A 26387-nucleotide genomic window follows, 5' to 3' on the forward strand; every position below is an offset into this window, starting at 1 on the left:
CCATTTTAAGTGATGAATGCAGAAAAAGACCAGTCTGGTCCAAATTTATCTCTTGCTGACCTTCAGGGAGGTTGAATAAGCCAAGCATGATGTTAGTACAAAGTCAAATTTGGATAATTTAGTCACCTTTTTGCTAATTCTATTATTAGACACATTAGGTAATAAATAAAAAATAGCACCTATGGTATATTTAGCTTTAAAAATAGTATGAATCTTCACTCTAAATTAGTGTAAAGTAAAATACACTGTGCCTACACTGGTCTTTTAAAATAGAAAAGCTTGTTATAGCAATAGAATAACTATTACTAAATGGATTAGCACTTTCACCAAGGAGAACAGAGCTCGCTGGGCTCCCTACACAGCCTGCCGCCCTACAAACTTCCCTAGATCTGCACCCACTGCCAGCCAGAGAGCAAGCACTCCTCCTGTTCGCCTTGGGCACGCAGGACTCCTGGCCTGTCCCTCCCCGCTCACCGGGACCTGCTTTATCAGCTGTACTCTTTCTTCCTCCCAACCGGCTCCTTCTCCTCAGCTGGACAACAAGCTTGAGTCTCCCCTGACCCCTCCTCGTCCCTTCCGGCCCCCCGCTTCCCTGAGGCAGGCCTGCCCTAGTCGTCACCAGTACCCTCCACTCTCGCCAAGTCTGCTGCAGGGCGCTGTCACCCCCCCCACTCTACCCAGCTGACGACCTAGCTGAGGCATCCACACACTAGATATTCAGGGAAAAGGACTGTGTTATAGAAATGTTCATATTAGAATGAAGAAACAGAAAACAAGTCACACTGAGTGAGTTACAGGCTGTAGGTCTAAATTAGTTGCCCTTGGGAAACAGCTGTGGCAACTAGAAAGTTCCCAGGATCATGCTTCATAAAGGCGAATAAAACTTTATTCCTGGGTATGAAATATATTTCCACAATACTAGTTAAATTTACTGAGTGATTACTTTGTGCCAGGAACTACACTAAGTGCCTCACCCGCATTCTCTCATTTAATTCTCACAACAGCCAATGAAAGAGATGCTGTTATTATTACTCTTATTTTACAGACCAGGAAACTGGTCTTAGAGTAAATAAAGCTAAGATCAAAGAGCCAATCAATAAGTGTCTGCCTGACTTTAAAACATAGGTGCCCTCAATCACCATCCGGTAAATTACATTTTAAAAAACAGACTTTTAGAACAGTTTTTTAGGTTTAAGCAAAATTAAGCAAAAGATACAATGTCCTATATACCCCTTGCCCCACACATGTATAACCTCCCTCATTATCAACATGTAAATTACTTTTTGTGCACAAACGGAAGGGGTATACATAATTGAAGTAACAGATATAGAAGCCAACATGAAATTTAAGAAAGGAAGCAAGATCTTTACATGTGTGGAAAGAGACTTAAGACAACAGAATGAAAAAATGGCCCTTAACTTTAAAAAGGGAGAATAAAGTGACAAAACATCAGAATCCAAAGGCTTCACTCCCCCTATTTAGGGACTTCCCTGCCCCACCCCTAACGGGGTACTCTGAGAACTGACCTCAGTGTCCTCCAGTTTTGCCACGAGGAGCTACGAAAGGTGATTTTTGTGGACATGCCAATATTCACTTACTACACTGTGTACACCAGCTGGTTGCCATTGGATACCTATTTGTGATTCACACTTCTGTCCTATTGAAATTGGTCCACTTCCCTAGAACCTAGATAGAACATGGTTTGGCACATAATAGCACCCAACAAAAACTTGTTGAGTGAATGAAAGAATGAACGAGGAAATGGATCACAAATTTCCACAGCTGTGCAAAATAACAGTGCAACACAGACAAGGACTTTTTCCTCCAAGCTTCTGCTAATTTCGAACTAGTGACTTGGAAAGATACTTAATATGTTTTTTCCTTCTACACAATATTAGTGCTAATTAAATACAGTGTCAGTTATTACAGCCCTTACAAACACATGTAGGTGGTCTACAGAACAAGATTAATACCTAAATGACTAAAGAAGTAAAGCACTGGTATTTGAAGCGTTGACAAATATTTTCACTATCTGAGTTTCCAAAGCAAAACATCAGTTCACAGGCAACAAGAGGGGAATACTCAGGAATGTGCAAAAAATATTATTAGTTGGTTTAAATCTCAAAACGTTATAAGATGCCTATTAAAAAATTATACGAGGGCTTCCCTGGTGGCACAGTGGTTGAGAGTCCGCCTGCCGATGCAGGGGACACGGGTTCATGCCGCGGAGCGGCTAGGCCCATGAGCCGAGCCATGGCCGCTGAGCCTGCGCATCCGGAGCCTGTGCTCCGCAACGGGAGACGCCACAGCGGTGAGAGGCCCGTGTACCGCAAAAAAAAAACAAAAACAAACAAATAAATAAAATTATACGAACAGCATTAACTTTCTCTTTGATGCTGGATATTCTTTTTTCCTCTCTTTATGTAATGACCTTCCTGCACAGTATGTGCTACCATTAAAAAAAAAAAAAAAAAAAGCCTAGGGAAATAAAAGGAACTGCTTGCTTAATATAAAAAACATTTTATTTGAGGTACAGTCAGCAATGTATCAGAAAACATATAATAATTAAAATTATGTTTTGTTAGGGGTTAAGTTTGTTTTAATAAACAAAACAACTAATACACACTTTTGGATACTCTTGCATTTATCATCAGTTCTAGGGAAAAGGAGGAATCCTGCATAGAAAATATTTTTAAATGAGTCCTGTCCTCATACCTACTAGGTGGCTAGAATCAAAAAGACATTAGATGTCAACTAGACTTACTGTGGTGATCATTTAACAATACATACCAAAACTGAATCATTACGTTGTACACCTGAAACTAGTATAATATTATATACCAATTATATTCCAAAAAACACAAAAAGACAGTAACACATGTTGGCAAGGATGTGGAGAAATTAAATAACTCATACATTGCCTCAGCAATGTATGGGTGTAGCTGCTTTGGAAAAGTCCAGCAGTTCCTCAAAAAGTGAAACACAGCATTGCCACATGACCCAGAAATCCCACTCGTAGGTATACACTCAAGAGAAATGAAAACATACATCCACACAAAAACATATATAAAGGAATGTTCATAGCAGCATAATGGGTTGGCCAAAAATTTCGTTCAGGTTTTTCGACGTCACGAACTTTTTGGCCAACGCGATATATAATAGCTTTTAAGACAAACAATGCAGATGTCCATTCTGAAGGAAAAATTGTGGTATATCCATAAAATGGAATATTATTTGGCAAAAAAAAAAATGAAGTACTGATGCTACAACATTTATGAACCTTTGAAAACATGCTAAGTGAAAGAAGCCAGTCACAAAAGACCACATATTGCATGATTTTGTTTATATGAAATGTCCAGAACAGGTAAATATATAGAGACAGAGAGTAAGTTAGTGGCTGCCAGGGGTTGACAGGGTTGAAGGAAATGGGGAATGCCTGCTAATGGGTTTGGGGCTTCTTTTTGGGGTGATGAAAGTGCTCTAAAACTGATTGTGGTGATGGGTGCACAGCTCTGTGAATAGACTAAAACATACTGAATTGTATTCTTGGAACAATGGGTAAATTGTGTGGAATGGGAATTATATCTCAATAAAACCGTTTTGTGTGTGTGTGTGTGTGTGTGTGTGTGTGTGTGTGTGTGTATGTATGTGTGTGTTTTAAAGGCTTCAGAGGCAGCCATTTGAAAATTCTCTATAAATCAAGCATCTATATTCCAGCCAGATGCAAAAGGTACAATTAGACACCCGGGTGAAGAAAACAGTAAACATGCACAATATCTACAAAAGCAACAACAAAAATAGCAATGTTGTAATAAATGTAAGTATCTGCTCCTAAGGGCAAATACTCAGAATTATGTAGTAAGCAGGATGTTGACAATTCCAGTCAAAAATAACTACTTTTTACACATATAAAAGAACAATGTGAGTCTGTACCTTGGAAATTCCACTTAGAAGTCAAATGAACTTATCTGCATTTGAAATTGAAGAACAAAAGGTTTAGTTTCTAACAGTTTTGGCCTATTTTAGACAGACATTTATTAACTATTTATTAAAATGCTTTAGCTTGAAATACTATAGGCACCAGAAAGCAAACACATATGAGCAATTCAGTTCTACACCTTCTGTTCAATAAAACTCGCTTCTCCATGGCAGGGGGTACAGAGAACACTACCCAGGGGGTTAATCAAAATTCCCTTAGAATAATTGAAAAGCATCTGCATTTTCCCCCCAGAAACCACACAAAAAAGTCCCAGTAAGCAGAACATATAATCTTGACCATTAGCACTGAGCCTGTAGCAGCACAATGTGCTGTCCCCAGAAATCGAGTGACAGGACACAATACCAGTACGTGATAAGCCAGTGATGTCTGCCCGCATGAGACCCAAGGAAATTTCTTAAAAATCAAAATCAAAAGATAGACAATGATAATAAGTTGCACATGTGATGTTCTGCTACTGCTGCAAAGCCAACTGCACATTGTGACAAATGTAATCATTCTCAGAGCAGGAACGGTGCCAGGAAAGACCTTGGAGGTCACTGACCTCGACCTTTCATTTTACAACAAAGAAAACAGGTTTAGGAAGGTCACACACCAGTTTAAAAGCATTACTGGGGCTAGAAATGAGATCTTTCAGGGCTCTTTCTGTAAGAAATTTTCTGAGTATATATACTACAGAGGGTGTTACCAAAGAAATGGAAGATTCTTAGGAACTTCTGAGAGCCGTGCTGGTAAAACTCCACACAGAAGTGCTATACTAACCACCTATGAAAGTGCACGACCATAGAGTTTTGGGGACACTCAAAATTTAAATCCAAGTGATGTGCACGTCAGCCCGAGGGAAGGAGAACTACATTCTATACAGTATAGGTCCGTGATGAAGGTTTGGGTAGCTGCAGCCTGACTGACTGCGCGAGTCCTTTCTTCAGGAAGATGACAGTAGCGCTAACGCACAGAAAAAGGAGAAGGCAAGGAGGTGGGCCCCGGAGGGTGCGCTGGGTGAAGGTTAGAAGTGATTTGCAGGCTTCAGCACAGCATAGGTACACTCAGTCTCCCTTCGCTCTTGTTAGCATGTAACCCAGACCAGCTCTAAAGTTATTCTAACTAACTAGCTTCCTAATTATTCTAGTGCCACCATTCAGTCAACATTCTGGAGGGCAGGTTTAAAGATCTGGTCACTGGAAGAAATCTCCCTCACCTCAAATTAATATAAACGCATTCTGGTTTAGACATCAGTCTTCGTGAGTTTAGTTACTGGACATCAGTTCCCCTGATTCTGTTACCAGGTTCTCTGTGTATTAATCATGTTTTTTTTTAATTTTCTGTATATCTTGGGGGCCTTACAGGCCTGAGAGCGCCTGCCCCCGCCCAGGGCCAGCTAACTCCTAAAGACAGTGACGCTCTCATATGCAACCAGCCACCCGCTTTATCTAACTCACACACCAAGCCATGGTTTCCTGCCCCAAATCACCCTAAGGCCAGGGACCAGACAACTAGAGACCACCCCTAGAGCCCAAAGCCTACCGACATTATTCAAACTAGCCAATCCTAAACGGTTTACCCTGCCCTACTTGGCCTTTCCTGCGGAAACCCCAGTAAAGGCTCCCACCCATGCTTTCCCCTCATTCCTTTTTTGTTTCCTGACCCGGCTGGTGCTTTCCCAGTGGCCCTGTGTGGCATGGGGGACCCCCTTCTCTTAGGAGACGTAAGTAATAAATTCTTTCGGCAGCATTAACTTCTCTGTGCTGGCACTAAGTCACCTTTATAAATTAAAATCCTGCAGGTACATTTCAGAACCCCCTGCCAAGTGAAGACCAGGCCAGCAGACCCACTGAGGGCCAGGATGCAGACTGCACGGAGTGGAGGTGGGGGGAAGTTATCAGTGAGGGGTGAGGCCACCACTCTCACCTCCTCACAAGCTGGCCTTCAAACCACAAGAGCTGCCAGTTGGAAGATACAGGCTTTGTCAAAAGCTCAGACATGCTGTGTGCACATGTGGATCACACAGCATGTATTTATATAGATTTATTTTCAACAAATTGATAAATTGATACAACAATATCTAATTGATCGTTTACTCTAAGTAGCTGTGGCATTAACAAAGATGATCCAACAAGAAAACTCTGATGGGCGAGCGTGAACTATAAAAAACTTTGTTCTTTTTGAAAAGAAATGTAGGTACAATCAAGAATATAAAAAACCAGTATCAAAGGCCTTTGGATCATAACTGCAGACACTGATTAAGAGAAAACTTCATTTATAAAATTGATATATTGGTCAAAATTTTGTGAAGACACAAATGCACACAAAAGGGTCATCAATATTAGGAAAAAATAGTAAAACAATATATATGACATACATGTACATGGGGCCCAGTTCTTCCTCTAGTATAATCAAGACGCCTGCAGTTCTTTCAATTTACAAAGTAAGGCTTCATGAGATAACACAGAATGAACAGGGTGGAATAGCTGTGGGCTGCTCATCCAGGGGCATGTTAAAAGAGTAAGTCTGCAGAGTGTTAGAGAGCTTTGTGAAGGGCTGAGGACATGGTCACAGACGTTTATATGCCCTTCCATAATTATTGTCTGGACACAGACCCTTTGGCACTACTGACATTTTAAGTCAGATAATTCTTCTGTAGGGGACTGTCTTATTTATTGTAGCATGTTTCAGAAGCCTCCTTGGTTGGTGACGCTCGCAATAAATTTAACGACATTTGCCCATTAGATTCCAGTAGCAGCCCACCACTTGTAACAACCAAAATGTCTCCAGACACTGCCAAAGGTCCCCCAGGGAGCAGAATCAGCGGGTTGAGAACCACTGGTTTAGACTTGCAATACTGCAAAATATCGCCAAGCAATCTATATTTCAAAACCCACCTGCGTTATTCCTAAAATCCTTCAAGGGGACTCAAAGTTTGGCTGAATAAAGTAGCAGAGGGTAGAGAAACAGAGGTTAAATACTTAAACTAGAACAATTAATCTTTCACGACACATGTTAACATGTATTCCACACCCCAATCACCTTAAGTGTCAGCTGAGGTCGTCTTACATTCTCACTGAGAGGAAAGGCTTTATATCAAATGTATATCAAATTACCATTTTAATCTACTTTTAATATCTACAATAGTTACCTGGATAAAGATTACCTTTTCTAAGAGAAAGCCCCTGCCCTCGGCCCCAATATGAAACTAATTCACAAGGGGAAGCTGAAGGACACAGACCTTCAACACTAGCTGTTAAGTGGCTGGGCTCTAAGTTCAAACACAGAAGAAGAGGAGGGCTAGTCCCCCAACCTCCGCACAAGCTGCTCTCCACCAGGTAGTCAGGAATCATACGGAAGTGCGAAGGGCCACGGGAGGACCTAAATCCCAGCCACGCACGTGCTGGTGTGAGGAAGCCAAGGTTTGTCGCCAGGTCCAGGTATGACATTATGGCTGCCCTCACCGTACAAGCCATTCTGACAAATCACAGCAGAGGCATCGCTTCATCCGTGAGGTGGGAGGCATGCTGATGATCTCAACGGTTGTGGGAAGCAAACGAGGTGACCAGCCGAAAGCAGCAGGCTTACTGCAGGCGTTCTGGGCACGTTGTCTCCCGGCCACCAGGGAAGCCCCATCCCAGTTTTAAAAGGCCACTCTGCCGAGCAGCTGAGACAGGAAAGGGGTGGTCTGAGCTCTGGGACACAGTGGACTCCAAGAGTGACTGTTAGAACGTACACATGAATTATCTCCCCACCCTTAAATTAGGCAGGGCTTCCACTTCACACAAGGTCACTGGGCAGTTTCACGTGTCCCCTGATGCTTTGTAATTACCTAGGTAATTAACACTGATTAGTCATTACCTAGTCATTACCTCAGCTGTCCCCCACAATCTTGAGAATTTACACCATACAAAACATATGCCAGCCTGGGAAAGCTACCTCTCAGAATACATACCTGAGCTACTAATGACTGCTGGACTTTCCCATGCCTTGCCAGGCATCCTGCCATACACCTTCCACACACAGGGCAAGTGCCACAGAATACTACAGAGCTAGGCAACTAAATGCTAGCTGAAAAAGAACAGAAAAGTACTTCTTCACCGATGCCACTGTGAGGTGATGCATGTAACATACTCTACTTGATGCATCTCACCAGGACGATGACAGGCAAAGTGGAGCCCATGGAAGAGCAGTGGCTTCTACGATCAGGTAGTAACTGTACACTCTCGCTGTGGACTCAGGATGCGAGGGTCTTATGTGAACAGTAACAGTACGGCTATTCCAACGGTTAAAAGGATCCGAATAAACAGAATGCAATTACACAAACTAGAACTTGGCCTACCTTTCAGGAATGGCTGTCCAGGACAGATCTGGTTTAAGATAAAATATGAGGAAGACTAAGAACAAGTAACCCACACAGCCAGTAGTCAAGCATGTTCCTAAGTCAAATCAAGCATCAGGCTAGCTACAGTTCACTGTTATTTTCTTTGCATAAGGCATTTGTGTAGGTCGGGATGTATAAGCATGTATATATAAGACCTTGTAAGCTTCAGGCCACTGAGAAGTATCACATTTGTTCTAGAGGGCTCATCTCTAGAACATTATATTTATTAGTGAAATGAGAAAAGGAAATTCTGAAATCCCTACTACTACATATAGTCTAGGCCAGTGGTTCTCACCTAGGGATGATTTTGCCCCTTCCCTATTCCCAGGGCCATTTGGCAGTATCTGGAGACAATTTTGGTTGTTATATCTGGGGAGGTGTTCTGGCCTCTAATTGGTAGAAGCCAGGGAGGCTGCTAAACATCCCATAGTGCACAAAGCAGTCTCCCACAACAAAAAATTATCCATTTCAGAATGTCATTATTGACAAGATTGAAAAACCCTGATCTAGGCCAAAAATAAAAATTGTCACTATCCTGTGGGTCTAACTAAGTCTTGGAATAATTCAGACTAAACCTAAAAGACTGCAGTTGATAAGTAAACTTAAAAGATACAGTGGACGATACTATGGATTTAATCATACGTTAGGTCCTATCATGTCCCTACCTGATTAAAAAATATGTATTATGAATACATAATCAATTATTTCAAATAATCAAAAGCTTGTCCTATCCTCTTAGTATAACAAGAAACAACCAGAACATTGCTCCTATGCTCCACTCATAAGACCAGTAATACAATGTAGTTTTTGGTATCAATTTCCTAAACTAGATACTAATTCTACATTAAGTGTGAAAATATACTCCAAATCCTAGTCCTGGGCTACTTTAAACTGATTTTTACAAATGCAGATCCTTAGGCCCTACTCAAACCTAGGGAATCAGCTTCACTGGAACCTGGGGATTTGCATTTTCAGCAAGTTTGCCAGGTGATTCTTACACATGCTCAAGTTTGAGAACCACTGTCTGACATGGCTTCCATGAGAAAGAGCTGCCATTTCCACATCATTCTCACCATAAGGTAAATAACAACAATCAATTAATTTTATTTATGTATGAAAGATCAGCAATACGTAGTACTACACCACAATGGCCTTAAATGGTTTTCCTAAACTAAAATCATTTCGAAGTGAGGCTGGTTTATGAAGTCCTATAAGCACCATCGTAACAGGGCCTATATCAAAAGTATGTTGCCTTTCAAACGCAAGACACCAAAGCCAAGGCTGTTCTTGGTGAACTTCATTATGCTTCAAGGAAGCAGATGTTCTTAAGCATCTTGCTGCCACAGGTGCAGGTTTAAATACATGCTTCATATTTAGCATTCAATGACAAATGGTATGCTAACTGTGTGAGGCGGTCAGAAATCATAGGATGAACAAAAATTAGACTTTCCAAATAAAACATAAGTATTTTCCTTCTGAATATTTTGATAGATTGCCTACCAAGTGTGATCTCAGTTGAGATTACAATTTCAGATGACAGCATGTCTCCAAAGCAAGCAAGAAAAAGGAGGGGAAAAAGCGAGGTAAAATGACTGCAAAGGGAGAGTGTATTCCATATTTTCAGGGGCTATAAAAATAGTTGAGCCACTATATGCTAAGTTCCTACTATTTTCAAACATTTTACCAACATTTTCTTATTCAACCATTACCAATTCCATGAAAGTAGATATTTTGCTGATGAGAAAATTGAGGACCAGAAAGGTTAAGTAACTTGTTCAAACTCACAAAGCTGGTAAGTGGGAGATATAAGATTCAAACACAAGAAATCAAACTTTATTTAGTATACCTTCCCCAAACCCCTCACCTCAAAATTCACTAACATCCTGGTAGTTTACAGAAATTTCTTGTGAACATATAACTGAGTAACTGCAAATATTTTAAATTGACAACATTTCAAAGAGTGTTGTGTGTGTAATTTTTACAACTAACTCTAAGATGCTACATGGCCTATCTTGGAAACTGAATGGAATCAAACAAGCATTCTAAAATCCTAAAGCATCGCACAAATGTAAGGCATTCTGTTATTCATTAAAATCAATTTTAGTTTGAGGATCTTTGGCAGACGGCAGCAGGATTTTGAGATACTATGAAATAATTAGAGACAACCTAGGATACTGTGAAATCATGATTGAGGTGAAATCATGATTGAGGCTGCACTAAATTGGCTTCAATAGCCACACATAATAGAAATGATTTGGACAATAGATAATGTCATTTTAAAATGATTATATTAGAGATGCTAGACGCCTCCCCCGGATATGGGCATTGCCCAGGGGTCCATTCTGGGCCTGTCCCTTCACCATCCCCTCAGGCGACCTCACCTACTGCAGGCTTCAGATATCACCTCTTCATGCCCACGAAGTACCCACTGGCATGCTCACCCTTCATCATTTTCCCTGTCTTTCCCTTACATCATAGAGGCCCCTCTGGCATTTCAAACTTAAAATGGTCAAAAACCCAGTTCATTATCTATTCCAGCTTTCTTCTTGTGTAATCCTTCCTTCCCTTCCTCCTCTTTTGCTCCCACAGTTAACTGCAGCGTTTACACACATCTAGAAACCTCGGCATCATCTTCAATTCTGCCTAATACATAAAACTAGACTCTGGATCCTTAAGAGGAGACTCTCAAATGGACCTCTTCTTTATTTGCTCACTCTCTCAAGATCTCTTTAAAATCAAGACAAAACAAAATACACCTCAGGTGATACTGAGATTCTCTTCTTTCAAAGTCTAAAGAGTAGTCCAATCTCCTCAGCATGGTCCTGCAACACCCAGCTCCTGCCATGCTAGTTTCATCTCCCACACAGACCTTTGCCACCTGCCTGCCACCCTCACTAGCCAACCTGCTCTTCCTTAAACCCGCAGGCAACCTCGTGCTTCTCAACCTTCATTTATTCCCTGTGCTTTCTCCACCATCATCACAGAGCAGTTTCTGAACATGCTGTCTCAGGGACTTTGCAGATGCTGTTCCCTTCTATCTGAAATGCCCTTCCCTGCCTGCAGATTCTATTCATCCTTAGAGTCTAAGCATGAGCTGGACATATTCACTGGGGAGCTTTTCGCAATTCCCCCATTTCCTTTTTCCAAGCCCCAGAATACCTCTCCCTCATACAAACGTCTATTATCACTCTCATCACACTCATATTTCTATATCCTCAGTTGACAGTGGGTCACTGCTGGCAGAGATGCCTTTTTCCTGTGGATTGCCAGAACTCAATGTCATCACATAATAGATGCTCAATCAACGTGAGATGACCGACTACCATGACTACCAATAAATGCCAGGCTTTATGTATGCTCATTAAAAAATGTAATGACTGGGCTTCCCTGGTGGCACAGTGGTTGAGAGTCCACCTGCCGATGCAGGGGACACGGGTTCGTGCCCTGGTCCGGGAAGATCCCACATGCCGCAGAGCGGCTGAGCCTGCGCGCCATGGCCGCTGAGCCTGCGCGTCTGGAGCCTATGCTCCGCAACGGGAGAGGCCACAACAGTGAGAGGCCCGCGTACCGCAAAAAAAAAAAAAATCAGGGAGACTTCATCAACCCTCCACAAAACGTCTAGCCTGTGGCCACCACCCGCTTTCTATGGCTGGAGGGGAACAGGGTCAGGAATAAGGACAGCTTGACCCAGTGGGGATGGAGCCCTGTGTGTATAGGGTGGAAGTGGCTGTCTGATGAAGGCCCTGGGGTTCTATGCTAGACACTTCCCAGTCCCCTCTCTTTTCCCCATCCAAGGAAATTAGGACCAGTGCAGCTTGGTCTTAACTGCACTTAACTTGGGTTAAGTGGGGCAAGTCCCAGGGTTAATTCAGTCAGATGTCCTGCCAAGGGGTAAGCACACAGGGAAATAGGCCTCCGGGTAGCTGCAAAGGCTAGGACATGGGACCACCATGCAAGAAATCCCAATAAGCCATCGTACCCCTCCTGAAACCCCAGTGATACAGAGAAAGGGATGGAACAGAGAAGGGAGAAAAAGGCAAATGAAGACTAGAGATGAGTCAGACACGTAAAGAGAGGGCTTTATAAAGTACAGAAGACCAAAGAAGTTCTCTGGATGCTTATTTTTCGAAGACAATAATAAGCGAAAACGCATGACATAATTTACTTCTCAAAAGAGTACTGGTAAAGAAAAACAATAACAAACCTAGTTCATTTTCCAATTATTTGGATTTTTAACAAATGGGAGTTTACTCTCTTAAAATTCCATATCCATAAGTGAGTTTTCAGAAAAAGTAAAACTTTTTGATGGTGTTCCTGTATCTATAAATATGAATGATGCAGATTTTGCGTCCTATGATATCAGATGACAAGATTCAGCCCAAGCTTCAGCTCTTGCTAATTAAACAAATCAATTAAGAGACTACAGTTGCAACTGTGTAGCTGCTGTTCTATAGTAGCAATAACAACCCCAGGGGGAGGTCTTTTACTACATTAAAATGCTGTCCTCCACAACTCCATCTGATATTATTAGAAACAGTTATTTGTGTCTTGCTGTCATATTAGTAGCAAAGGCAAATTATGGAAATATGCAGACCAGAATGGTCCCAGTATGAGATCAGGTTGGGTTTTCAGCCTCCAAGGGAACAACTGCTGAAATTCCGAAGCTCCCCAAAGTTCTTTAATGGAACTGATAAATCTATCAGCACAGCATCCATTTAGAAACTAGGTAAGGGTCACGTATTTACATACTTTCCTGCTAAGCTGATACAATTCAACTAGATGAATTATCATATTAAGTTTACCCTCCTGAGTTAAACTGATGGAGTTCAAAATTGTTTTCGATGGTTGTCATTAATCGCTGTTACTTCGTGAACGCTTACTTTGAAATCTTATTGTGCTAGTGTAACAAGGGTCATATTAATACCATTCTTCATGGTAAATCTTTGTAAAACATGTTTATTCTACAGATATTGTTACTCAAGCTTTCAAGGCTAATGAGAAATAAAGTATATTTATTATCAATAAAAACTTAATTTAAAATGTACAGTTTGAGATTTAAACTAGCTTTAAGAACTTCAGCATGATTTGGTTTCATTAAGATCTCTGGCTAAGCTTCAAAGACATATAATTTGATAGTTCCTCAAGAGTCCTTGGGTAAATGCCAAAAGCACAGCTATGAAGAAGCTGCTCAATGTAGTCGAAGCTTATTCTCTCTTTCGGGCAATATGTATTGTTTTCACAAGAAAAAAAAAATTCCGTCTTACTGAGATATATGTTTGTCTTAATATTACGGCGTTTTAAAGATAATGGAACTTTAAAAAATTAAATATAAACAATGATTGCAATACAAGATTTGGAATAAAACAGTAACTTCTGCATTCTTCAAGTCGTAACAAAATATTCTTCCTTATTGTGAAGCACAGTTCAAGTAAGGAAGTCGGGTTACGTAAAATACTGGACCTTTTCCACTTCTCTGTGAGCTTATACTATCTGACATACACAAACTCACAGCTTCACCAAAAAACATGCAAACAAAACAAACCCAGACAATTTACTATTTGAAATAGGCACAGATATCCTGGAAAAGTTCTGGGGTATGTAGCTCTACCAACTAAGTGTATACTGTGAACTAAATGTTTGTGTCCCCCCCCCAAATTCATACGTTGAACTACAATCCCCAATATGACGGTATCTGGAGGTGCCACCTTTGGGAGTTAATTAGGCTTGGGTGAGGCCACGAGTGAGGCCTGGCAGGAGAGAGGCAAATGACGAGGCCCTGACGCCTGTGCCCGACACGTTTGAAGAAGAGCAACAAGGTCGGCTGAGTTGACGTGTATTTTAGAAGGATCACTTTAACTGCTAATATTAATGATAAAACAGAAAGCAGGGGTGGAGGTGGGAAGACTGGCTGCTGCAAGACTCTGGATAGGAGATGACGAAGACTCTGGTCAGGATGGGGGGCAGTGGGAGTGGTGGACAAACGAGGGGAATCGAGGAAGGAAAAGACAAGGTTTTAGCTTAAGTTGCCATTTTCTGAGATAGGAAAAACTCCCTGGAGAAACTTTATGTTGGTTTGGTTTCTTTGCAGGTTGTGGCTATCAAGAACTCAGTTTTCAGTATCTGAGCCCTGAGAAATCTATTGGAATCCAAGGAGAGATATCAAGCAGCAGAGACAGCATAAGTGCCCTTTCTAGCATGAGCACAGAGGTACAGAAAAGCCTTCATGTAATATAATTCCAAGTAGTTGTGAGAAAGAATGACATGGATCTTTATGTAATGACTTAGAAAGATATCCACAATTTATTCTTGCATGAAAAGATGTATAAATCTATTTCTGGAAGCATATGTCCATTGTTAAAAACTTAAATACCTCTAGGGAATAAAATGAATACTTCCGTGATGGTTTATGTGTCAACTTGGCTAGGCAACAGTATTCAAATATTTGGCCAAACATTATTCTAGATGTTTCTACGAAGGTATTTTTTTAGATGAGATTAACACTTAAATCAGTAGACTTTGAGTAAAGCAGATGACCCTCTAATAATATCGGTGGGCTCATTCACTCAGTTGAAGAAAAAGGACTGACCTCCCAAGCAAGAGGGAATCCTTCAAGCACACTGACTTTGGACTTGAACTGCAACTCTTCCCTGGTCTACCCTGCAGGTTTGGGACTTGCATCCACAATCACGTGAACCAACTGCTTAAAATCAATCACTCAATCAATCAATCTCTCTCTCTGTAATATATGAAAATATAATACACACACACACATGGTGTTGGTTCTGTTTCTTTGGAGAAACCTAATACAATTTCTTATAACATGCATTTAAATAATATTTAAATTTCATAATTAAAAAAAGAAGCATGCGTAGTACTTATTAATCAGAAAGACAAGAATAACCACAAGTCTTAGGAGCAATACTTAAAAGTTTACATCACGTTGGGCAGGTGCCTAAACATATACTTTAATATGTAAACTTTACTCCACCTCTATACATACACATTAATATGTAAACTTTACTCCACCTCTATACATACACATTAATATGTAAACTTTACTCCACCTCTATACATACACAAAGCACACAGTAAATGCACATTAGTACTAATAACCTTCCTATCTCAACAGCTGCAAAATCACTCTTCTTTTGATCTAAGCCACAGGTCTGTCCTCTGATATTCTCAACACACGGACCTAACAGAAATACCCAGTGTGAATTTACAACCTGAACAAGGTACCCCAAGGACATGAACAGACATTTTACAGATTATAAATGATACCTAGCAAGTGAGTACATGGAGAAATATTCAAATATAATACCAATAAGCACAGAAATGCTAATTAAAACAATAAGGTACCTTTTTCAACAAATTATTTTGAAAATTATAACTAATACTACTAATATGATCATTATAAACCTATAAGTAAAAATAATAACTATAAATTAAATTTATTTTCACCAGATAGAGTTGAATAATTTTGACTCAATTTCATTAGAAATGTGGACTCGAAAGCACCTAACAAAAAAAGCTAGAAGGAAAACTGAGCAAAAACAAAACAAAACATATACAGAACAGAACAGCAAGGTCACGATTTTCTTTGGTTTTTGGCCATGCCACGCATCTTGTGGGATCTTAGTTCCCCGAACAGGGATGGCACCCCGGCCCTCGGCAGTGAGAGCACAGAGTCGTAACCATTGGACCGCCAGGGAATTCCCAAGGTCACTATTTTCAAAAACATCTTTTTTTTATAATATGTTCTTATTTTTATTAAAAATGGGGAGAAAGTCCCCAGTGAAAAAAGGACTTAAAAGACTCAACAAACTACAGATAATTTAAAAAACCATTTTGTCTCTCATAAGAAATAGCTAAAATTACTCTGTCATGGAATCTTTTCCCACACGTTAAAGAACCCATTTCTTATATAAAGACATCTCATTTAACAGCAAAACAAATCCATGAGGAAGCCAAGTTCAAAACACAGGGGCTATAACTACTAGTCAATCACTTTTTCTCTCTGTAAATTAAGAGAATATAAAAAATAATAATTCTTTCACACTTACCACGGTACCAAGAAACTGAATGCTCATGTTGCCACCTGCTTCTCGAGAAAGACACTGGGGGAAAAAAAAAGAGAGGTATAAAATGAATTTTCATCCATACAAAAACATGTACATGAATGTTCATAGCAGCATTATTCCTAATAGCTGAATAACCCAAACGTCCATCAACTGATAAATGGATAAACAAAATATGGCATATTCATACAATGGAATATTATTTGGCCATAAAAAGGAATGAAGTACTGATACATGCTACAACAGAAGTCAGTCACAAAGGAGCACATATTATATGATTCCATTTAACAGGAAATGTCCAGAAGAGGCAAATCCACAGGGACAGGAAGTAGACTGCTGTAGTTTGGCTCTTCTTAGCAGGAAAACTCTCAGCCACCTGGAAGACTTCCAGGTTGTCAGTAACTCCTCAGGCCCCAGCTAGCACAGGCTACAGGTATTATCTTAGTCTGCTGCCTAAGAATATACCATATATCACATCTTTTCACCAGTATAGATTACTTTATATCACTTTGTCAAAGAAAGGACTAGAAGAATTTTCTGATGACCCAAAGAGCTAGGGGGAATAAAAATCAAAAGCTGGAGCTTCATGGGCCTGTTGGCAATTAAGGAATGGAAGTAATGAAGGTGTACATAAACTCTGGTGTGTCCTACTAAAAAAAGGAACACGTTCCTAACTCTAGAGCAGGAGGCCGGGTGGGAGAGACTGCCAATGCCAAGTTCAGAACGGTTAGAAAAGGTAGTGGATTCCATGGATGCATTTTTTTTTTTTTTTTTTTTTCTTTTTTAACTTTTGGCTGGTTGGGTCTTCATTGCTGCACGCGGCTTTCTCTAGTTGCAGCGAACGGGGGCTACTCTTCATTGTGGTGCGCGGGATTCCCATTGCGGTGGCTTCTCTTGCTGTGGATCTTGGGCTCTAGGCGCGTGGGCTTCAGTAGTTGTGGCACATGGGCTCAGTAGCTGTGGCTCACGGGCTCTAGAGCGCAGGCTCAGTAGTTGTGGCGCATGGGCTTAGTTGCTCCACGGCATGTGGGATCTTCCTGGACCGACAAGGGCTCGAACCCATGTCCCCCGCATTGGCAGGTGGATTCTTAACCACTGCGCCACCAGGGAAGTCCCGCATTTTTTAAAAAATACATGTTACGTTTTTTTATTTTTGTTTTTTAATTTTATTTATTTATTTGGCTGCGTCGGGTCTTAGTTGCAGCATGTGGGATCTTAGTTGCCCGACCAGGGCTCGAACCCGAGTTCCCTACATTGGCAGGCGGATTCTTAACCACTGCGCCACCAGGGAAGCCCCGCATTTTTTAAAAAATACATGTTACGTTTTTTTATTTTTGTTTTTTAATTTTATTTATTTATTTGGCTGCGTCGGGTCTTAGTTGCAGCATGTGGGATCTTAGTTGCCCGACCAGGGCTCGAACCCGAGTTCCCTACATTGGCAGGCGGATTGTTAACCACTGAGCCACCATGGAAGCCCTATTCTTGATTTTTTGAGGACCCTCCATACTGTTTTCCATAGCAGGTGCACCATTTTGTAATTCTACCAAAAGGGCACACAGGTTCCAGTTTTTCCACATTCTCACCAACACTTGTTATTTTCTGGTTTTTTTTTTTTTGATAGTATCCATCCTAACGGGTATGAGGTGATATTTCACTGTGGTTTTGACTTGCACTTCTCTTTCGATTAGTGATGTCAAGCATCTTTTCATATGCCTGCTGCCTATTTGTGTATCGTCATTGGAGAAATGTCTATTCAAGGCCTCTGTCCACTTTTTAATCAGGTTATTCAATTTTTTGTTGTTAAGGTACAAGAGTTCTTTATATATTCTGGATATTAACCTCTTATTAGATGTATGACTTCCAAATATTTCTCCCATTTCACAGGATGCCTCTTCACTCTGTTGTGTTCTTTGATATACAAAGTTTTTAAGTTTGATGTAGTCCAATTTGTCTATGTTTGCTTTTGTGCCTATGATTTTGGTGTTATATCCAAGAAATCACTGTCAAGTCCAAAGTCATGAAGCTTTTTGCTTACATTTTCTTTTAGAAGTTTTATAGTTTTAGGTGTTACGTTTAGGTCTTTAATCCACTTTGAGTTAATTTTTGTATCTAGTTTAAGATAAGGGTCCAACTTTAACCTTTTGTATGTGGCAGACCCATGCTTAAAGAGAAAATCTACATGAATATGACTATCAAATTTATGTTTTCAACTCTCATTTGTCCTCTGAGTTCGAGACTCATATAGTCAACTGTTAACTGGACATCAACACTTGGATAGCTAATGCACATATTAAACCTACCAAGTCCAAACAGAATTCTTGATCTGCCTCCCCAAACCCGCTTCTCCCCTAGCCTTCCCATCTCAGTAAATACTACCATCATTCACTCACCTTTAATTCTTTAACTTCATACCCAGTATCTAATCCACCTGCCAATCTTTTCTGCTCCCTCAAAAATATATGTCAAGTTGTTAGGGGAACCACTGACCAAAACCCCCCGCCCTGGCCAGGCAAGATAGTAACCACTTGCATGAGTTATCTTACAACAGAAGGTCCTGGTAAGAAATATGGAACTGACAAGCTACCACCAACCAGAAGAATTCAGGAAAGGTCAAAAGGAGAGAGGAGACGCCAGTCCCTATGTCCTACCAACCTCCCAGAATCCTCCTCGCTGGAATCCATCTTGGCTGAGTGATGCGCGCCACCAGGAAGGACCCTGAGTCCGAATGTTTGGCCAGAGAGAACCCAGAAACTAACCCCATGTCCATAAAACCCGAGAACGTGAGCCACGTGGCAGAGCAGTTTGCCTGGGTTCCCTCACGCTGCTACTCTCTGCCCCCAGGCGCCCCTTCCCCATAAAGTCTCTTGCTTTATCAGCACGTGTGTCTCCTCGGATAATTCATTTCTGAGCGTTAGACAAGAGCCCACTCTCGGGCCCTGGAAGGGGTCCCCTTCCTGCAACAAAATTAGTTCACTTCAAGCCATCTCCATTGCTACCATCTTAGTCTAAGCCAAGGGTTGGCAATTTTTTTCCCCCAAAGGGCCAGATTTTGCTAGATTCTTCTCTTGATATTTGCCTTTAGCATAACATATTGTAGTTTAATCATTTCCAGTTGAAGGTTGAGTGGAAGATCCTCAATTGCACAGTTATACAGATTTTGAAATATGGAAATTTCTTTTGCTTTTGTAAAAATGCTGCTGGAACTGTAGTCTACTTCTTGCTTTAATCTTTTGACAGCCTAGGAAGTATAAAAAGCAGCTTGCCATTAGTTGTGACTCAAACATTATTTGTCAAAATGACTTTACCACAGTATGCATCTTGCATGTAAATGCTGTTTTGCCTTGCAATTTCCGGTTGACTTCATTAAGAAACATTATCAAGTTTGCAACACAAACTAATTTTCAAAGCCATTCAATGTTTGACGTTCCATAATAGTGGTTGAGGACAGTTGTTTTTTGTTCAGAAAAATTTCAATCTTGGTCCTGCGTCAAAAAAACCTCAACAAACTCCTGAGCTACTGAACTGCTGTGTGATAGGGGCAAATCAGGGCATTACGCTTCTATGTACAATAACAACTCCAAAAGCAGCCACGGACAGATGAAAATGAATAAATGCAACTGTGTTCTGGTAAAACTCCATTTACGGACCTGAAATTTGAATCTCATATACTTTTCATGTGTCATGAAACATTCTTCTTCTTTTAATTTTTTCCAACCATTTAAAATGTAATGCATGCAAACTTTAAAAAAACAGTCAACTTGTGAGCAGTACAAAGACTGGCAGTGGGCTGGGTCTGGCTGGCTCCTCGTCTAAACCATCATCAGCACCTCTCGTGTGGATGACTGCAATGATCATACAAGCGACTTCCCTGTCTCCACCACTAGTCCCCTGTGGTCCATCCCTCCTCACAGCAGTAATTTTAAATCACATCATACTATTCTTCTACTCTAACCCTTCAAAAGCTTCGCAATAGGAGTCGAATAAAAACCAAATTCCCTGGCCTACGAAGACCCCACATGACCTGGTCCCGGCCTATCTTTGTCCACTCAAGGAGACACTGGCCTTCCTCCTGGCTTCCACACAAACCAAACGTGTTCCTGTCTCAGGACCTTTGCACGTGCCATTCCTTCTACTTGGGACTTTCCTCCGCCAGATTATTGCATGGCTTCCTCCTACTCCTCACAGGTTGCAACTCAATGTTAACTATTCAGAGAGGACTTCCTAACCCTACCTAAAGCTACTTCCTCCTAATTGCCTTCTATGAATTATCCTGTTAAATTACCTTTTTAACATGGTCACGTGTTTGGTATCTACATCCCCCTGCTGCAGTGTAAGTCTTGGTCACTGCTGTATCTCCAGAGTCTAGAACACTGCCTAGGTCGTATCAGAATTGCCTTCTATGTAAGAGACGTTAAAAAAATATAACAGTTCCTTTTCCTTACCCTACGTGGGTTGGACTGATTCCCAGGCAAACAGAAGTAATTTTGCAATATGTAAAATGGAAACAGGTTTAGAAACGTTTTTTTTCACATTAAAGATACAATTAAAGTGTAACAATGAATACGGAAACCATAGATATAAGTACCAATAAGTTACCCTTAACTTTGCATTCAATTTAAAGCAGGTTAAAATTACGTACATAATGAGTATCAGATATTCCCCCACCACAGCTACCACAGTCTGTATATGTGCACTGAAAGAAAGAAAGAACCCAAACCTGACATATCTCAGCAATAAGGATTGATGTAATAGAAAACAGGGAAATAAGATTTCATTCAAAACTGGAATTTACTTCTACACAGGAAACAGGAATACACACTTTTCCCACAGTCTAGGATTAAGACAATTCAGTTTTAGAATCCATGAAGAACAAAGTACTCAATGCCTACACTGAATCTGAGGTATGCCAAAACCAAATACGAACTGGCCCCTTGATAAGCTAATAGAAAAAAGTAAAGTAAAATAAAAATTAAAACTTTCATCTTCATGAAACATATTCTGTCCTAAAATATTTTACCCCCTATTCTATTTTAAGTGGCACTTCACAGCTAAATTAAAACGTCCTTCTTTTCTTATTCTGATAGTCTGCTCCAACATTTACAAAACATACTCCATTTTTCTTTCTTTAAGGAAAAAAGTACTTAGGAAGACTTTGTTAACAAAATAATTTCAACATTTGTTAGAATCAAATTCATACAAAATTATTAGCAAGATTGCTCACTCAAAAAAAGCAAAAACATTCACAAAATTTAAAAATGTTCCAAAAATATCTTCCTAAGGTAACAAAATCAAAGGCAATTTCACCTTTAAAAGTAATCTCACTGAACAGTATGGGGAAGAAACAGTAATAGTTTTCTTTTTTCCCTCACTGATTTCCAACTTGATAATATGTTTTAAAGGCCATCACTATGGGATTTGTCTTATCGGACTGCAGTGCAGCTGCTTGTATTATTTTCCATGTTTTCCATAATCAGTGTTTATACTATTCAAAATCCTCTTCTTCTGGCAGCTACTAAAACATAATTTTCTAGTTAACAGAGAGTAGAGGAGAAAAAGTATGTGTGTGTGGGGAGGGGATACAGAAAGACATTTTCCCATTATATTAAATTTTTAAAAGCAACTCCAAATCATAAAGCACATGCCACTAGAGACAAGAAAATGGCTAAGCTTCTAGACTACACTACAAGAGTAGGTAGACTTGCATCAAAATTAATATTTTAAATTATAGTTGTAAATACATCCCAGCTGTTAAATAGTGATTAAATTTTTTGAAGCATAGTGAAAGGAGTTATTTCTATTCTACTGGTGGGCTTGTTTCTAAGATGTGTAACTGTAATTGATGTTTTCAGGAATGTGAAAAGGAGATGGTTAATAATTACTCTTTCATTTCCTGCTTCATTAGAAAAAAATACCATCCTCTACTTCTTCTAAGTTATATATTTATATATCCTATACATCCTAACTAGATGGTTTCCTATCACATTTGATGAGTCTAGAGTAATCACATGAATATAGGACAAAACAGCTAGTTACTGCTAAGGGGGTGGAGGGGTGAGGAGAAACATCGAAAAAACATGGGATACATTTATTTGGGGACTGAAAACTAAGATGATTACTTCCAAATCCACTTTTTTTTTGTACTGGCAAAGTGTAAGCAAAAATGTAAGTCGTTTCATTTAATTTTCTAATTAAACTATTATTAACATATTTATTTTAGCATCTATACACATACATTTATTAGGATTAAAACTAAAGTTTGTTCTCGGAAGTTGTGGGAGTTATTTTAATCTGAAAAACAGAAAAAATAAAATAACATTTAAATTTAAACTTCTCTCCTGAAGTGGTGAGAAAATCCATTCATTTTCTTCAAAAACAGAAAATCAAGGCTAAATTTTTAAAATCTATTCAAATTCCGTGTGGACAAGAATTTGCAAATATATCACAGATACACATTCCACAAACATAACATCTCTTCTATTACATTCATGTGCTTGTGTAATATTCTATTTTACAAAAGCTCACTTGAGCATTTTAAGTTATCATGTTATATAATCTATTTAACACTGCAATCAATTCACAAGTAATCCATTTAATCTGGTATTCTGTAGTAAATAACATGAGATTCATGTGACACTATTCCAAATTTGTCTGCTTTAACACAGAAAATTAGTTCCACTTAGTTGAATATCAATGACCTATTCAATGCAGAATGCGATAGTGCTGCAATCAGCTTTGTACTGTTATTTATAATAAATTTATCTTCTCTTGAAAATATTTAAGCAAGAATATGAGAAATAAAAAGAAAAAAGCCTTCAAAGGTACACGACGAATAGCTTCACATCACACAAATGCGGAAATTGTTAGACCTTCTCAGGATCTCAAGATATTTTCAAAAGTATTTAGCGACTCTTCAGGCCTGTGGACAACCTGCTGTGAGCAGGTGGAGAGAAGAAATCGTGCTACACAAAGAAACAGGCCAATAGCAGTTAGTCGGCTCTGCTTGCAAATGTTCAAACAACGTGACTATGCAAAATGAAAATCCAGCATGTAAAACACTAACGAGAAACAGTATATTAAATCCCAGCAGACAAATTACATTGTAAGAAGCCGAAAACTATTTGAGTTGTTCAGAGTAAAATTAAAGAGTCTCTTCAAGGCTAAAAAAAAATTACTTCACAGGAATACAGTCGTAGGAATAATAAAAAAGTTCTATTCATCCAGCACGTTCCACAGTCGGAAGGTGCTTGGATGTGTGAAGAAAGCAGTGTTAAGAAAGCAGTGAGCTTAACACATACAGAACAGCAAAACCTTTTGTTTTGTTTCAACACTTTAGTTACACGCTCCAGATAGGAAATCATTCCACTTTTTAAAAATAGTTCTAATTTTTGTTAAGCTTCTAAATTAAAATTTTAAAAGGTTGTCACCTAGATGAGAAATTCACCTTCTGTTTTAAAATGAATTTAATTCATCTATTTCTAATTCTAAATAATAAAAACCAAAACTGTGGTTGACACATGGGGGGAGCCCTTTACAAAAATGTGTTTTTTCTTCTGTAAACACTGTCTGACTTACAAAAGGTTCTCTTCGTGAGCCATCTAACTAGCCACACATGGCCATTAAGAACTCGAAATGTGACTAGTGCAACTGAGAAACTAAATTTATAATTTTATTTAATTTTAAATACAGAAGTAGTATGATATATTTTCCCTTTTAAACACAACTTCATTGCTTTAGTGCATTCCACTTTAATCGTTCCATTACTTATGTTATTGCTGTCATATACGCATCAGGAGTATGTTTCATTTCCGGTATTCCACTAATAATTTGTGTTTCATGTAGAAATGCTAACATTTTGGATATAGTGGGTTAAATAAACTGGATTAGAAAAATGAACTTCACTTGTGCTTACTTTCTTAACGTGGCTACTAAGAAACTTAAACTGCAAATATGGCTCATGTTAGATTTCTATTGGACAATCTGTTTCATTCCACAACTTTTTAAATTGGTAATTTGGAAATCAGAATATATCTTTCCACAAAAGAATGAGAAAAGATTGTTAGTTTCTCAGATTATACCATTAAGACATATTTAATAAGTGCCATTACTGAGGGACTCTACATATGCAATGAAAACAGTAGGAATGTGCTGGTACACAACAAACAAACAAACAATAAATAAATATAACATACTATCATTTTATTTTCCTTGAATGATAATATTTGAGGGAAAATGGTTTCATTATTAGATGAAGAAATAGATTAAAAACTTTAAAAAATTCTAAAGAAGGCCTTTTAGTATCTTCAAGAGTTTTCAAGGTTTATATCCCCAGTTATTATAAATTATTTCATTTCAAAATATATGACCTCTTCCCCCAGTCAGATAAATACATCACTAGCTCTATACTTAAAGTTATTAATAATGACTAGAATTTGTGTCCAAGAGCATGATTTTCTTGAAGAGAAAAAGACGTAAAGCAGCTCACACATATACTGGAGTAAGAGATGGCGTGAAGTAGACCCAACTGAGCCGTGAATAATCAGTGCCACTGGGGGAAAGAGAGTGCAAACCAGGTGTGCACACACCTTGCAAAGGCGGAAATGAGGAACAGCCTGAGGTGGACCCTTTTCAATACCTACCAATACCTATCAATACGTGGTACTGTTAGCCTTCAGCAGCTCAGGTGCTCCCACAGCAAATGAAGGCAAACAGGAAAGCCACGTGCTTGACTGGAAAGAGTCGCGCTACATAAGGAAGGGACTTCTGTGGGCAGGTCCTTGGGAGCCCTCTTGTCTCTCTTTGCTCTCAAAGGAGCTGCAGTGATTCTGTATCTGCAGAGATCAACCAGTCATGTTACCTAATGGAGCATAGATTTTGCGAATGTTGGAAAATCAGGAATTAAAGAGAATTGATAAAACGACTAGGAAGGCTATCTGACGAACACAGCTTAATTTGACGACGGCTTAAAAGAAACAAAATCTAAATCTTAAAATTAAAGTATAGATAAGGCAGATTTATTTCTGAGATTACAAAAATGCAAGATGACTATCCATTCATCCACCGACTCATCCATTCATCCAGTTACTGAGCTTCCACATGGGCCAGGAACTCAGCAAGACAGTGGAAATTCAAGGTCAAATCAAATAAAAACTGAAACAGGTAATTTAGATCAATTAAAAGAATTCAGTAATTTATAAAATTCATTATCCACATAATGTACATGCCAAAATACAATTTATTTTTAAAGAAATTAATGGATAATATTAAGCTCATGAGGTTTACCAATGAAAACCGGGAAAAGTGAACAGACAAATGTAATCTGATTGGATAAACAGGGAGCTAATCACTAAAACAAAGGTAATGCTTCCTCCCCAAGTAATTTTGTCTAATCAGAAAAAGGTTACCTAGAGTGCTACTTTCCACGTAGTCACAGGGATTCAGCAATAAAACTAAATAGGAACTAAATACCCACATATCCTTAGGATGGTAGACCAAGCCACCTACTAGGACATGCTAAGAAACTATGAAACCAGCAAGAGAATATGAAAGACATTAAAAACTAATTAGAGGAGGTGGAATTCTTAAGCTAAGAAATCAAGGTTGAACACTTTATGCCAAGTGAAAGAAATTCATGAGAATGATTTGATTTTCTGTATCTCCTGGATTGTGAGGGACACCTAGGGAAGATAAGCAATGCTTTTGGTGACAGAGAAAGAAGATTTTGGTGAGGCAAGGATTTGTAACTATTTCTTGTGGCCCGGATGTGGATCATGGAAAAGAGACCCAGGCTGGGTCATTATGGGAAACCCTGCCTATCAAGAGGAATAGGAATCAGGAAAAGACAGAGCAGGCATTATGGGTTCTACAGGTGAGGAATTCTCCCAAACCCACAATAGTGTCCTAGAAGACACCAGCCAGCTTTGGACGTCTGTCATTCCCCAAAAGAATG

The 26387-nt window shown here is 39.4% G+C and overlaps 1 protein-coding gene across 1 annotated transcript in view; it reads right to left on the reverse strand.

Moving 5' to 3' along the window:
• The window catches only part of PCCA (propionyl-CoA carboxylase subunit alpha), a 353227-nt gene that overhangs the window by 46211 nt on the left and 280629 nt on the right, over nucleotides 1-26387 (reverse strand). Inside the window, exon 21 of the mRNA XM_024739985.1 lies at nucleotides 16427-16480. Within this exon, the coding sequence (XP_024595753.1) occupies nucleotides 16427-16480 (54 nt within the window). The remainder of the gene's footprint in view (nucleotides 1-16426; nucleotides 16481-26387) is intronic.

Source organism: Neophocaena asiaeorientalis, unplaced genomic scaffold, assembly GCF_003031525.2.
Source record: "Neophocaena asiaeorientalis asiaeorientalis breed wild unplaced genomic scaffold, Neophocaena_asiaeorientalis_V1.1 scaffold9, whole genome shotgun sequence".
Taxonomy (NCBI): domain Eukaryota; kingdom Metazoa; phylum Chordata; class Mammalia; order Artiodactyla; family Phocoenidae; genus Neophocaena; species Neophocaena asiaeorientalis.